At 32.2% G+C, this 16,616-nt stretch overlaps 1 protein-coding gene across 3 annotated transcripts in view; it reads left to right on the top strand.

The window, feature by feature from the left end:
• Nucleotides 1-16,616, top strand: part of Cdh7 (cadherin 7) — a 130,022-nt gene that overhangs the window by 53,183 nt on the left and 60,223 nt on the right. For all 3 annotated transcript variants that reach the window (XM_033757445.1, XM_033757446.1, XM_010642692.2), the window contains exon 4: nucleotides 3,554-3,673. In XM_033757445.1, the coding sequence (XP_033613336.1) occupies nucleotides 3,554-3,673 (120 nt within the window). The remainder of the gene's footprint in view (nucleotides 1-3,553; nucleotides 3,674-16,616) is intronic.

Genomic DNA, 16,616 nt, shown 5'->3' with positions numbered 1-16,616 from the left:
AAGCACTTCTAATATGTACTTTATAGCAAATAATAAAAATTCTGGTTGAAATTCCATGTACTTATGTACTTCTGGAATTCTTTTCAGCCAATATATAATATTTTGGGGGGAGGGGGTTGAGACAGGGTCTCACTATGTAGTTGAGACTGACCTGGAACTTGGGAGGGGGTTGAGACAGGGTCTCACTATGTAGTTGAGACTGACCTGGAACTCACTATGTAGCCGGGGCTGATCTCAAACTCACAGTGATCCTCCTGCCTCAGCCTCCTGAGTGCTGGGATTACAGGTGTGCACCACCACTCCCGGCTCCACCAGTACATAATTTTAAGTGTGAAAAATCTTTTTAAAAATCATAAAATATGGGTCTGAAATAGTGGCCAACTGATTCACATATTTATTAATTATTTTATGTATTGAAGGAGGAAGTGTATTTAAAATATTACTGAAAATTGTATTATAACACATGGTTATTTTAGCCAGTATGATTTGTTTTGTTTTAAGTAAAGATCATTTTATGAATATACTCAACCAATGATTTTACTAAAACGGTGAGTGAAATTGCTGAGATGTATATTATGAATACTCTCTAGAGAGTCATAATTTAACGACTTTAGACTTCAGTTCTTATAAGATGGGAGAGGGAAGTATTTTTGAGGTGCAATGTCTATAGGTGCTACAAAATTACAGAGTGGTCCAGGGATTTAGCTCAGAGGTTCTGCCGCCTGCCTCACAAGTGCAAGGCTCTGAGTTCGATCTCAAGAACAAAACCAAAATAATAATAAAATAAAATAACAAAGAATTACAAACTCGAAGTAAACAGATTTAATATTTGTGGTCAAGAAATATTCGGAACCCCATTGGCAGACACTTAAATTAGCAAATACATAAGTATTTCAAAGACCAAACAAGCACACTCACACTTTCTCCAAGCTGCACACCCTTCAAAGTACCTCTTGCTGTTATTGCTTAATAATGACAGCAGTCATAGGAACAATGATTTTTTAGAGATTGTAGAAAAAAAGAGAAGTAATGTTGAGTAAAAGTGTTTGTCAGGTTTCTCTGGGCAATTGCATTTAGCTTCATAGTTCTCATTCTCAGGGGTATTTTGGGGAGTTCTTCATTAACTATTAAGATTTTCCTCTCTTTCATAGAATACAGCTATGCAATTCAACATATATGAATTTCTTGTTTTACAAGGTAAATAATGCCTATAGCTTTGAGTTTCAATGATACTACTTTAATATCAAACAGTGTGGTTATTGTGCACACATGTAAGTTTGACTGACTTGATTGAATCACAGATTAAAATTTTTAGAAAATTATTTTAGAGAGCTGAGGATTTGGCTCAATATTTCCACCGCCTGCCTCGCAAAGCTCAAGGGCTGGAGTTCAATCTCTGTTATCAAAAACAAAAAAACAAAACAAAATGAAACAAAAACAAAGAGCAAAAGCCCAACAAAAAAAACATATAAAGAATACATTTGAAAAGTGAGTTTGGGACGGGGATTTAGCTCAGTGATTCTGCCACCAACCTTGCAAGTGCAATAACCTGAGTTTGATCCCCGGTACCAAGAAAAAAAAAATATTTTACAAATCTTTAGGATTTAGCTGGCACTGATTAAAATCATTGGATTATTTTAAAAATTTAAATTTAGAACATGTAGATTTACAGTGAGTCATAGTTTAATGAAGTGTCTAATTTTTATTAAACAGTTTCAATAGCCACTAACAAGAGTGATATATTATGCTTTCAGTGCTTAATAGTCAGAGTTCTTTTAAATTGAATATTAACTAATTATGTTTTTGAAATACACTCATAAGACCCTAGTATAGTTTATTCTTCAATAGCAAGCATAAGCATGAAAACTTTACATTTATTTGTGAATATGTGTATAGGCCTACAAATATGTGTATTATATGTAAATATATAACATGCTATATATTATTTACATTAAATTAAATGATCAGCATTTCAGAGAAAAAGATATCGAGCGGAATATTTATTGGTTTAGTTTAGTTTTCTTAATGCTTTTTAAAATTATTTTCTTTTAAAATGAAGTGGAAATAAATACTTAAGCATATTACCATTGTCAAGCTAAAGAAGTTGCATTATAGAGAAGAGTTTTAAATATGATCTATTATAACCTTCAAATGTATCCAAATTTTAATTCTTAAAAAGAGGTAAAAATAAACATTGACTGTCTTGATTCTATCAGGCATCCACAGTGCACAATCACTTAAACTCATTAAATTAAAAAAAAGTAAAGATTAAAAAAAGGTCTAGATCCAGGGACATAGCTCAGTGGTGCTATACCTGCCTGGCGAAAGCAAGGTCCTGAGTTTGATTCCCCATACCAAAAAATCAATGGCTTAAAGTCAATAACTTCATTATTTGCACGCAATTCTTTTAAAAAAAGGAATTGGTAAGGTAAAACCATAACGTGGAAAATAGCATTTATTATAACAAAATGAACATTCATGACTTGTTTCAGACAATTAAAATGAAAGGGAATATAAAACACATTTAAGAATATACTAGATTCAAGATGCCATATTCAGGAATTTATTAGAAATAAACAGACCTTAAAGAATATATAAAGACAGGGACTTTTCCTCTCTGTATCAGAAGAAAAAATATAACTGTGGCATAGTATGTGCTTAGGTATATGAACTTAACAAACATATATTTCTAATGTTTTGAAGATTATATATCAAATGGAAATAAAAATAATAGAATAGATTCTTTCCATATTGAATAAATGAATATATAATAAAATGTAAAAACAATGTGACATGAAATATAGAAAAACAACTAGTAATCCCATTTTTATTTTATTTTTTTATTTTATTTTTTTGGTACCAGGGATTGAACTTGGGTCCTTGCTCTTGCAAGGCAGGCCACCGAACTGCTGAGCTAAATCCCCAGCCCAATCCCATTTTTAAATTGCCATATGTTTCCTTCTTTGGGAGAGTTTAACATTTTTATCTTATATTTTGCGTTTTAAATCAATTATTAGAAAAAAACAAGACACTTATCCAGAAGGTAGAATAAGCACATTATACCCCATTAGATGGGCCAACTATTCTTCGTACAATTAGTGATATTTCAACTTCTGTCTGGCATTCTTTAACACCAACAGCCAGATAGTCTTGATGATTTGATATCTGAGATATTTTTACATTTCAGGGTAACTCTGGACAGTGATTAATTCTCACAGAGACTGCTCTCCAGGAAACTTGGTACCTGACTTGATGGATGAGATCCCTAAACTCCCAGTCCCACTCAGCTCTGAGCATTTCCCAGTCTAGCATGCATTATTAATGATACACTTGTGCTAAAATATTTTCATTGCCTTTAACTATTTCAACAATTGTATTATTATTTATTATCTCTGAAGTTGAGATAAAAAAACGAGATCATTTTTTTCATGTCTAATGAAATAAGTAAATTCAAAATTACAAATAAATGTCATGTAGAATCTACAACAGCATGTGGAACCGTGCTTTTTTCTTTGGACACATTTCATTTGCTGGTTTCTGGATTGTCACCTAGGGACTTCAGTGGTCCAAGTGACAGCAACTGATGCTGACGATCCCACATATGGTAACAGTGCCCGGGTGGTATACAGCATTCTGCAAGGACAGCCATACTTCTCAGTGGAACCCAAAACAGGTAAAAATTGTAATGTGGCATTTTTTTTTGGTAAAATTATCACTTTTATCTTGGCTTACAATTAATATTAGTTTTTCTTTACTAAATTTAGTTGATTACACATGATATATTTGTATTCTCTTAATGTGTCAATTTTAGTGAAATAACTATCTATTAAGGAGTTATCCTCTTTAAATAATAGTTTATGACACTTTTCTGTATTTCTAAAACAAATCAATTTTCTATGTTTCAAAATATTTCAGTTGTGACCTTCTGATTTTATAAAGTTTATTATTTACCTTTCAATTTTATTTCTTTTTGTTTTCTTTTATGCATTCATATAGAGAAGTGTACATGATAAAATATAAATTCAAATAGAAACATCTCTGCCATACAATAGAATAGTTACTGTTTCTATTTATCCTTTTAGAGGCTGATTTTTACAAGGATATTAATTAAGGCAATGAAAAGAATGATCTGTTAAATTAAAAACTAAATTTGTTTCTTAGTCTTTCATAATGTACTTTTTCAGTTGCAAAAGTAAACAAATAGAATATTTATGTGGATAGCTTTTTTGTTATGTTTCCTTTAAAGGTGAAATAATTTAAATTAAAATTGTAAGACAAGATTTTTGATTTTTAAATAATTATTTGACATATACAGCTTTTCTATGTGTATTGAGGGGTAAGTAGATGTGAATACTCTCTTTAAACAATTCTGCCTTTACCTCATAAACATACAATGTTTCTTCATTCTCAAATCACTACAAGAATAAATATTTTAAATGACTTTTGGAAATAACAATTGTAATGTACATCAGCAGAAGTAAATTCAGTCTCACTTGTGGCATACTTTTTAGCAATGTAATGATAGAATTTGGAAACTACTTAAAAAGTCTAATAGAAAAGAAACAGTTATAATAAGCAAGTGTTGGATGAAAGAAGAGTAAGTAAAACTATTTGATTTATGATATGAATATTATGAATGTAGAAAATGCACTTGTTTGATTTAATGATAGATGTAAAGCCTAAATTCAAAGTATCACTCTCTCCTTATATATCTGCTTCTTTCAGTCAAGAAAGACATTGAGGAGTTTCTCAAAATTTTCTCAAAAATTATAACTCTGCATTGTGTACCCAGTCCAAAACAGCATGTAGTAATTCCATCAGTTAAACACTTTGTAGCTGCTAATAATTGGCTTGGGATTTTTAGTTTGTTGTGAGATAATGGAATTTTCCTAGAACTCCATGGATTGAAAAGCTCATTAAGTGATCAAATAAGTAATTATATAACATAGGATTACATTGATACTTTAATAAGTTCAATTTTAATTTCAGGATCTAAATTAAATAAATCATATATTACAGGATATATTACCATTATCTACTACAGGCAAGAATAATGTGAGATGAAGAAATATTATTTTTAGTACAGTAATCATTGTAAGTAATGGAGCTTAAATTTCTAATGTTAGTGCAGAGATATTGTAAACATCTTTATCTGCCCAAATCATACTATGTAGAATACAGTTTTTTAAAGAAAAAATAAAATTAAATCTTTTTGAAAAAAAAAAAGGAAAGTGTTTAGTCCTTCAGGGTTTATAGAGATGAAATTCAAGTTTCAGTTAGTCATCCTTATGGGATGTCAATGCGATTCTTTCCTAAGTGAGAAATAAAGTATTTTCCACACAAATCTAGGGGCTTTGGAGATGAAGTAAAATTTTGACAGGAAAAATTTATGAAAATATGCTAAATAAAGATTAGTAAAAAAAAAAGGAAAGTGTTTAGTCCTTCAGGGTTTATAGAGATGAAATTCAAGTTTCAGTTAGTCATCCTTATGGGATGTCAATGCGATTCTTTCCTAAGTGAGAAATAAAGTATTTTCCACACAAATCTAGGGGCTTTGGAGATGAAGTAAAATTTTGACAGGAAAAATTTATGAAAATATGCTAAATAAAGATTAGTAAAAATAGGCCTAGGCAATCACTGGGTATATGCATTTTTATAAGTTTGCTCGACTACTGAGAAAAGACATAGTTAAAATTGCAGAGCATATCTTCTATCTCTGGGAGTTTTTAAAGGCCACATTACCAGAGGGTAACTGTATTTTCTGCCTTAATATTTCCTGAAACAAAACCCAAATGTGTGTAGCTGCCAAAAGCAAAGTGGACAGCTTACTTCAATAAGCCAATAAAATGACACTAGAAGCAGATAACACACATAAAAGATAGGAGATTTTCATCCTATATATTCATAATATTCACAAAATTATGGAGGGACAAGATTTTCATAAGATATTTTTAATTAAGTTTATTGGTACTTTTTCAGTATATAGTACAGGTACATTCATCATAGGGGTCTTGTGCCTTTATATGATGTAATTTGGTTCTTTTTTTTTTTTTTGCCATACCCCTACCCTCCCTTTACCACCTCCACCCTTCCCTATTTACAAAGATTTTATTTCCATTTTTTTTCTCATTTTTTTTACTTCCCTTCTTTCCTTTCCCCTATGCTTCCCATTTTCCCTACTCCTTTAGCCCTTTCCTTCCTATTTCACATTGGCAATCACATTATACAATTTGAGCCTTACTTACACTTTTAGTTTTTTACACTAGAGAAACTATTCAGAATTTACACGGCTGTCCTATTTATTCCACTTAAGGATATGGCCTCACAGTGCACCCATTTAGCTATAAATAGCACTAGTTTCTCATTCTTTATGGCTGAGTAGTATTCCACTTTATAGAAAAATCACATCTTCTTTATAGAGTCTTAAATTTCTGGGCCCTTCAGCTTTCCAAGTTGCAGCTATTACAAACTGTGCCACAATAAATGTGGGTGCACATATATCACTGTGGTAAGATTATTTTAATTCTGTTGAAAGATACCCAGTGGAGGGATAGCTGAGTCAAATGTAAACTCTAATCCTAGTTCTTTGAGGTATCTTCATATTGATTTCCATAGTGGTTGCACTGGTCTGCACTCCTACCAACAATGGAGAAGGATTTCTTCCTCCCCCCAACCATACCAACATTAGGTATGGTTGATTTCTTGATAGCATCCATTCATACTGAGGTGGAATCTCAGTGTTGTTTTTATCTGCATCTCTAGAATAACCAGTGATGTTGAACATTTTTTCATATATTTATTTGCTGTTTTTCTTTGTCTGAGAAATATCTCTTCATTTCAGATGTCCATTTTTCAATTGGGTCTTTATATTTGGGGGGCCTGATCTTTTTGAGTCCTTTTTTTATTCTGGGTAATAGTGCTTTGTCTGAGGAATATCTTTTCCTATACTGTAGTTTGTCTCTTAGCTCTGTTGGTTGTTTCTCTTGCAATGAAGAAGACTTTTAATAAGATGCGATCCCAGTTGTTGATTCTTTGTTCTAGTTCCCTTGCTACTGAGGATTTGTTCATAAAGTCCTTACCTATGCCAATGTCTTGGAGAGTTCTACCTAACTTATCTTCCAGCAAGTTTAATTTTTCTGTTTTGATATTCAGATCTTTAATCCACTTGGATTTCAGTTTAGTGCATGGTGAAAGATAAGGTTCTTGTTTTAATCTTTGGCAGCTTGAAATCCAGTTTTAGAAACACAAGTTATTAAAGAGGCTATATTTCCTACACTAAGAATGGTTGGGTTCTTTGTCAAAGACGAGGTAGCTGAGTACATCTGGAGTTGTTTCTGTGTCTTCTAATCTATTCCATTGATCCTCAGGTCTGGTTTTTACCATTACCATGCTGTTTTTGTCACAGTGGCTCTGTAGTATAGTTTCAAATTGGGGATTATGATACCCCCTGTCATGTCTCTGTTGTCTAGAATTGCTTCTGCTGTTCTAGGTCTGTTTAGTTTGCAAGTGAATTTTTGTATTGTTTTCTCTAGTTCTGTGAATTATACTTCTGGAATTTCAATCAGGATTGCATTGAGCCTTTATAGCAGTTTTGGAAGTATGGCCATTTTCACTTTGTTCTTCCTTCCCAGGAACAAGGGATGTCTTTACATTTTCATATATCCTCTTCAATCTCTTTTTTTCAGAGTGCTCTATTTCTCAATGTAGAGGTCCTTTGCTTTATCATCAGGTTGATTACTAGATATTTCATTTTTTGGAAGTTATTGTGAAAGGAATTGTTTAACTAATTTATTTCTCAGTGAGTCTATTATTTGTGTACAAGAAGGCTCTTGATTTTTGAGTGTTGATCTTGTATCCTGCTACTCTAATGAATCTGTCAATTAAGTCTAGAAGCCTTTTGGCAGTACTTTTCCATTCTTCCATGCAGAGTATCATATTGTCAGCAAGTAATGAGTTTAACTTCTTCCTTCCCTACCTTTATTGCTTTAATTTCTTTATCTTGTCTAATTGGTGTGTCTAATGTTTCCAGAACTACATTCAAAAGGAGTGGTGATGGTGGGCATCCTTATCTTGTTCCCGATTTTAGCATGAAGGTTTTCAGTGTTTGGCTATTTAGTATGATGCTGAATGTTGGCTTTTTTATAGATATCCTTTATCAAGTTGAGATAAAGAACATCTATTCCAATTTTCTGCAAAGTTTTTATCATGAATCGGTATTTAATCTTGTTGAATGCTTTTTCTGTATCTATTGAGATAATCATATGGATTTTGTACTTGACTCTGTTAATATAGTGTATTACATTTATTGATGTTGAACCATCCTTGCATTCCTGGAATAAATCTGAATTGGTCAGAGTATATGATATTCTTGATGACCCTCTGAATTGTGTTTTCCAGTATCTTATTGAGGATTTTTGTGTCTATCTTCATTAGGGAGATTGGCCTTAAGTTCTGTTTCTTGATTGTATCTTTCCCTGGTTTTGGTATCAAAGTAACACTGGCTTCCAGGAATGAATTTAGAAGTACTGCTTCCCTTTCAGTTTCATTGAAAAGTGTAAAGAGTAATGGCAATAATTTTCTCTAAATGTTTTGTAGAATTCAGCAGTGAAGCAATCGAGACCTGGGCTTTCCTTTTTGTTAAATTTTTAATTATGTTTTCAATTTCACTGATTGTAACTGGGGTGTGTAGAATTTTTTTATCTTCTTCATACAACTTTGGTAATTCATATGCACCTAGATAGTGTCCATTTCATTGGTATTTTCCATTTTACTAGAATACATGATTCTCAAAGTAGGTACTGATGATCCTCTGGATTTCTGCTGGATCTGTTGTGCCTTCACCTTTTTAATTCCTAATTGCAAATATTTGAGACTATTTTCCTTTTTTGTATAAAGTTGGCTAAGAGTTTATTGATTTTATTTATTCTTTCAAAAATATCAACTCTTTGATTCATTGATTTTTGGTATCATTTTCTTAGTATCCATTGCATTGATTTTGCTGTGATCTTTATATTTTTCTACCTTGTATGAGCTTGGGGTATGTCTTGCTCTTCTTCTTCTAGGAACTGAAGATTCATCATTAGGTTGTTTATTTGAGCTTGCTCAGTTTAACTAGTGTGGCATTCACTGCTGTGAATTTCCCTCATAAAACTGCTTTATTATATCCCCTAGATTCCTGTATGTTGTATGGGTCTTATCAATTATTTGTAAAAACTGTCTAATTTCTTCTTTGATTTCCTCTTTGACACATTTATTGTTCAGGAGAATGTTGTTCAGTTTCCATGTGTTTGTGAAGTTCTTGTGGCTTCTGATGCTATTAATCTTCAGTTTAATTGCACTATGGTCTGATACCATGAATGAGATAACTTCAATTCCTCTGCACTTACTTAAACATGTTATATGAAATAGTATGTAGTCTATTTTGGAGAATAACTCATGTGAAGCTAAAAAATGTATATTCTGATTTTTTGGGTGGAACAATCTTTAGACATCTATTAAGTCCATTTTATCAAAAGCTTGGTTCAGTTCTACTACTTCATTGTTGATTTTTTGTGTAGATTACCTGTTTGTTTGAGACAGTGCAATATTGAGGTCCCCCAATACAGTTGTATAAGTGTTATTTGGTTTTTCATGTCTCTTAATATTTGTTTGTATTGTTGAGGACATTAGTATTTGGTGCATATATATTTATAATTGTTATCTCTTCCTGTTGTATTGTTCCCTTTGCAAGGATGTAGTGTCCTTCTTTGTCTCTCTTACTTAGTTTTGGTTTGACATTTACTTTTTCTCCAAATAAGATAGCTACTCCTGCTTTTTTCTGAGTTCCTGTCTCATGGAGTACTGTTTTCCATCCTTTTCCTTTCAGTCTATGAGTATCTTTTCAAAGTAGGTATATTTCTAATATACAGCATATTTTTGCATTTGGCTTCTTAATCCATTCTTCCAGTCTCTTTCTTTTGATTAGTGAATTGAGGCCATTACATTAATGCTTATAACTGATATGGATTGAATTATCATTACCATGTTATTGTCCTGTTATTGGCCCTTTTTAAATTTTTCTCCCTATCCCTTTAATTTCTTGCCTTGTCTAATGGCTTTGCTCTGTTGGGCCTCATTGTGTTTGACCTTCATTGTCTTTGTCTAGAATATTGTTTGGAATTTTTTGGAGTGCTGGTTTGGCATTCATGAAGTTTCTCAGGTGTTCTATGTCATGGAAGTATCTTATTTTTCTGGAAGTTTTGGAAGATAATTTTGCAGGATACATCAGTCTAGGTTGGAGGTTCTTTTCTTTTTAGGCTGGAAATGCCTCACTCTAGTCTCTCTTTGACTTGAGGGTTTGTATTGAAGTCTGCTGTCATTCTTATGGGCTTTTCTTTGCATGTGATTTGTTTCTTTTCTCTAACTGCTTGTAGTATTTTGTTCTTCTGTTGGGTTTCCCTGATCTTGATTATTATATAACTAGGCATAGATATTTTTTTCATCATGGCTAGTTAGAGTCCTATATGCCTCTCTCATTTGTTTATCAAATTCTTTCACTCTGTCTGGGAAGTTTTCTGTTATTAATTCTGTGCACAGATTTTTTTATGTTTTCATAGTTTATTCTGCTTTTTCATGGAGTTCTATCAATCTTATGTGATTCTTCTTTGCATCATCTAGGAGCTGTTGGATTGATTACTATGGTCCTTTACTATTTTTAAGACATCTATCTTTTCATGGTCACTGACCACCATCCTGTCTTCTATATCTGATATTTTGTCTTCAGATTGCATCAGTCTGTTTTGTATACTTTCAATAGAGTTGTTTTTTTTTTTTTTTTAATCTCTGGGATATCTATTTGAATCTGCTTCATGGATTCCATTTATTTTCCTGTATTGGGCATTCATGATTTCCATTTCTTTCCTATGCTTGGCATTCATGGCTTCTATCATGGTCCTGAACTCATCCATTTTTCTTTTTAATCTGTTTCTGTTCTAGAGTCTCTGATCATACTTTTCATTCAGCTTACCATCTCTATAGATATCTGGGAAATTAGTTCGGTTTTGAATTTTTCTAGAGCCTCATTTTTCTGTTTTTGTACTTCCTTTGTTAATAATTCAGGGTTTCCAGGTGATTGATTGTCAGACTTTTCTACCTTGTTCTCCCCAGAGTTTGCCTTTGGTGAGCTGTAAGTCTATGTTTTTTGCCTTGATTTAATGTCTTCTCATTTCTATTTTTGTTGTTGGTACTGTCCTTGATTTAATTCCTGGGTTAATACTTCAGTCTTCCAGATATAGCTGGTCTTTATGTTTTGAGCCTCTAATGACATGGAGACACTCTCATTTTCATAATACCAGGAAAGGCAACTGACTAGATCAATCACAACACCATAGCCAAAGTGATACAATAGCATCCATCACAGCTTACAAAAATGACAATTTTTGATAGTTAGGAATCTATCACCTTTAACCATATGAATGACCATCCCAAAATATTTATAATGAATAAACTCCTCAACATAGCAATTTTACCCTTTAGGATGGTGACTTAGAAGGAATTGGGAAAAGGAGAATACATAGGTAGAAGGATAGGGGAAGGTTAGAAGTGAGACTGTAGGACAGAAGGAGATCACGCAGACTCTAGGAAACTGTTGAAGACAATAAGAAAAATCAGAATGAAATAACAAAACAAGAACAGAGCAGCTTAATAGCAATAGGAAAACTAGAAACTGTACTCACTTTCCTTTGAAGCTAATGACAATCAAGAGAAGAAAAAAGAGAGAAGAAAAAAAAAGACAGAAGAAATCCAAATTAGGGGAGGATCAGATTAAGAACAATATGGGATCCCAATAATGAATGTAACTGTACTGTATATCTAAAATGTACCAATAAACTCAATTAAAATTAAAAAAATAAAAAATGGGAATAATAGAGATATTGAATGGGAAAGAGAAAGAAAAGATTTAAAAAAGAAAGAAAAAGGGAAGAATTAGAAAAGAGTAGTAAAAAATAAAAGTTAAAAATTAAAAATAAGAGGAAAATAAAATAATAATACTAATTTTAAAAATAAAAGTAAAGGGTGTCCTTCAGTGTATGTCTCTGCTGTCACAAGAGACATCATGGATAGCAGTGCACAGATCTAAGCTAATTAGTCTCAGCAAGCCTGCAGCAGGCCCTTGAGATTCAGACTGATTTCTGGCTGCGAGGCACTGATTGAGCTCCCTGACCTCCTGCAGGGATGAACTCTGGAAGGTTCTGCTGCAGGTTCCAGATGCCCTTCCTCTAAAGATAGACCAGTTTCCAAGCCATGAAGCCACTTTTAAAAAATGGATTGAGTCCTAAAATAACTTGTCATTTAAGAGTTCTTTCTCAAACACAAGGAGTTGATTTCATGATTCCTCATTATATGTTGCATATGTATTTGCTGCATCATAGCTTTTTACGACTGGTACCATTATAACAAGTTACACCCAGAAAGGTGTTTTACTTGTGTTCCCTTATATAGTTTGACCCATTTCATGTAAGGGCCTTGGCCTTCTGAATAGGTCCCTCACAGATGGCAAGAAGAGTTCTTGCTCAGTGACTTTTCATTTGTTGCTAGCTCTGGCATCCTTTGGATTTCCAAAAGCTTCTGACTTTGACATTTATAGCACTTCTCTGTCTTTTTTTTATTATGTTAAATGATGTACTTACAAATAGACAAACAAATAATACAAAGATGAAATACAAAATTTAGAAGTTTAAATTTAATAAGAAGATATTCATCTTTTACTTCTTTTTGTTTTTGGTACTGGGATCAAACTCGGGTCCTTGCACTTGCAAGGCAGGCCACCGAACCGCTGAGCTAAATCCCTGGCCCCATCTTTTACTTCTTATGTAAAAATGAAATGAATATCAAAAAATTATATTTATTTTGTAAATATTTTCCCATAGCATTTTTATTTCAGGTAAATAGCAGCATTCTTCTTAAAAGAGCCAGGAATACGCATTTTATTTATATTTGGGAGAACCACTGATAAGTGACAACAATACTTTATTTTATAGACTATTTTATTAAATTCATTTATAATTAATATTCTAGTATATAAACTCTCATTAAGGAGTATTTTCAAATAAGAAAGCATGCCTTAAACATTTATGTTTTTGAAAACATTCTGTTTTCGAAGTTCTTTTGAAAACACTTTCAAGCTCCCTGAATATTTATTATCCTTAAACATTGAAATTGCTTAGTTCAGGGTATTCTTTTATCATGCCCCACTTTCTATATTTGTAAGAAGGAGTATTACTTGACTCTAGCCTTTATTCCTTGCTGTCAATTTACAAATAGGTAAGAGAATTTGTGACACAAAAGTAAGTCACAAGGTGTTAGGTCCAATAGCTTTTTTACTTGAACAACTGTATCTATTTTCCCAATGCAATTCATTCTCAAGTAAATATACACCTACAGATATTTTGCTCCTTCCATTCTCCAATTTTTCTTCCATTTTATTATTAATTAACTCCACACTATAATGTGTTGATTTTTTTCAATTTTAAAAATTTCAGTGATTATCAAGCTATAATGTAATGTATATATAATTTGTTGTCTTTAGCATGCTAGTGACAGAGTAAGAAGTGGCTCTCCTAGGGAAAGAAGGTAGCATTTATGACTCTGAAAGAATTTGTACACATGATTATTGTTACACAACCTGAAAATGGGTAGAGGAGTACTTAGCTCTCATTTATAACATTGCAGCTGATCCCAGTGAATTCAAATATGAAGCTGTATCTTTTCTCATAAAAAATTGAATTTGAATTCTTTCCTGAACATGCACCATATTTCTAAATAAATAATATTACAGTCATTGATTTAACACAAAACCAAAGTTTAGTATATGTGCTGCTGAAGCAATCACCAAAACCAGAGTTTAATTAGTTTCACTGAGCTATTTTCAAGAATTAAGAATATATTTTGCCAGAGACTGAATGTATTATATACATATTCAACTCATTACCAGTTACATTTGCTATACTCATTCACAAGTTCTTATAGACATAAATCTTCCCATTTTGAAATGGTTTTCAGTGGAGCTGACATGACATCTGATTTATTCCTGTTGAAAGCAAAGCAAGTAGACAGAATACATGGATCCTTCACTGTTTTATAATTGTGCACTGAGTCTCCTGTTCAACTTAGTACTATCTTAAGGGTTATCTATTCACTTTTTACAATGGGAGCAACAAATATCTGTAGTTTACTCATGGTCCTGATCTCCTGATTTGTATTACTAAATAAATAGAAGCTATGAAGACATTGATGTTTCTAATCTTTTAGTTGCATGGTCATACAACTCTTGGAGTGACTATAGAAAATAAAGATTGCAATGAACAGATTGGGGGATCTACATGGTTTGGAAGCTTGAATGCATCCACCTCAGGTGCTAGTGAAGAGAAGAATTTTTTCTCAGTTAGACCCCTGAGAAAGCAGGAGTTCTTTGTTGTTGTTGTTTTTTTTTTTTGTTTTTTTTTTTTTACTGTTTTATTTTGGATATGAATTACCAAAAACTAGTATCAGTTTATTGATGTAGTTGTACTGAGTTGAACTTCCTAGAAAGAGTACTCTCCTGTCCTGGGTCTCTTGAATTCATTCAGAGAGCTGAAGCTAAGTCAAAGTCCAAGTATGCAGAATTCAGTCTCTTAAAGTGGTTGCCTTCATTGTGATAAATTTTTTAAATGATGCTTATCTGTCTTATATGATATAGACACCAAAAATTTAAGACAATTCCAACATAACCAAATATACTTTAAAGAAATTGGCAGCACTTACAAGACATTTGAGTGTCATAAGAATTGTTTTCCCAGACTAAAACCAATATAATTGTTGAACAATACCAAAATAAATTAATGTTTTATGGACAAAATGTTTTTATGAACATCAATTAAAATAAAATGAGAAGTTCTGCATTACTGAGTGAGATGATATATCTATGGAAAAATTCTTATTCAGATATCTATTATCTAAGCCATTTTGTTTTCTAAAGACATAATGGGTAGATGTTTTTCTCATTAAAATGATTCCAATCGTTTTCTCTAGTTCTGTGAAATATACTGTTGGAATTTCAATCAGGATTGAATTGAATCTGTATAGCAATTTTGGTATGGCTATTTTCACTATATTGGTTCTTCCTACCCAGGAAAAGGGATATCTTTCCATTTTCTTATATCCTCTTTGATCTCTTTTTTCAGAGTGTTGTGATTCTCATTGTAGAGGTCTTTTGTCTCCTTCATTAGATTGATTCCTAGATATTTCATTTTTTTGAGTGCTATTGTGAAAGGGATTGTTTCCCTAATTTCTCTCTCAATGAGTCTGTTATTTGTGTACAAGAAGGTTATAGTTTCCCTGGTGTGATAAACTGAATGTGTAAATTAGGGTCAAAATGTATAATTGATATTTTGCAATAAGAAGAAAAGGTCTAAAGGTATTGGGCAAATGGGTGGGGTAGGGGAAAGGTAAAATGAGAATAGAAAACATGAGAGAAAAGGAAAAAAATGGAAACAAAGTCATTATAAATAGGGAATGGTGGAGGGGAGAAGGAAGACTCGGTGAATGGGGAAAAATAATACCCAAGTTATGGTACAAGATCTCTAGGATAAATGTAACTGCATTGTATATCTAAAATGTGACAATAAAACATTAAAAGATGATTTTAAATTTTGCTTATGATTTTAATAATTATTTAAATTTATGTGTATTTTAATTTTAATTTTATAATAAATGACTGTTATTAACTTATGATTTTTATTTTTCCTGAAAATCTCACTGATTGTAGGGATCTAAGTAAAAAATGCTCATGTTCACCAGTTCAGAAATAAAGTGTTATCAATGAGCTCTTTGTGGGTATATAAAAATATTTCTATTTAAGCATGGAAAATAAAATTCAGTATAAGGTAATTCTTTTTCAAATGTAGATGGTTGTAAATGTAAAGCTAGCAAAGACAGTGCAACTATAATTTCTGAATACTCATTGAATTTCAATTTTTCTCAATTATTTTACTATTGAAAATGTGTTTAATAGTTGAGGCATTTCTGAATTATCTTTGCATTACCACATGTATTTTTTTCCTCATTGAGTTTATTGGTACATTTTAAGTGTACAGTACAGTTACAGTCATTATTGGAATCTTGTACTTTTACATGACAGGTCTTGGTTCTCATATTTTCCCCTCATCCCTGCCCTCCCTTCAGCCCCTCCTCCCTTCCCCCTTTACAAACACTTCATTTCCATTTTTTCATTTTCTCATATTTTTCCTCTTATTAGCTTTCCCCTACCCTTCCCACTTTCCCTACACCTTTAGCCCCTTTCTCCTATTTCACATTGTCAATAATATCATTAGGATCTTATGTACTATTATAGTTTATTCACACCAGAGAAACTATTCAGTATTTACATATGTGTGACTTATTTATTTCACATAGGAGTGGCATATCCTCAATATGCATCCATTTTACCACATGCATTAATTTGCAAACTTTGTGATGATTTTAGCTTTGGAAAATATTGCTTATAATATCTCTTGTAAAGAGACAATTAAAGGTGTGAAAAATAAGTGAGTAATTACCAGATTTCTATCCTAATGAGGCTTTCAAATGTAATACCTCTA

The sequence above is a fragment of the Fukomys damarensis genome, unplaced genomic scaffold (assembly GCF_012274545.1).
Source record: "Fukomys damarensis isolate Sample0158 unplaced genomic scaffold, DMR_v1.0_HiC HiC_scaffold_30, whole genome shotgun sequence".
Lineage (NCBI taxonomy): Eukaryota > Metazoa > Chordata > Mammalia > Rodentia > Bathyergidae > Fukomys > Fukomys damarensis.
Note: the sequence above shows the minus strand (reverse complement) of the source record. Positions and strands in the feature narration are given on the sequence as shown.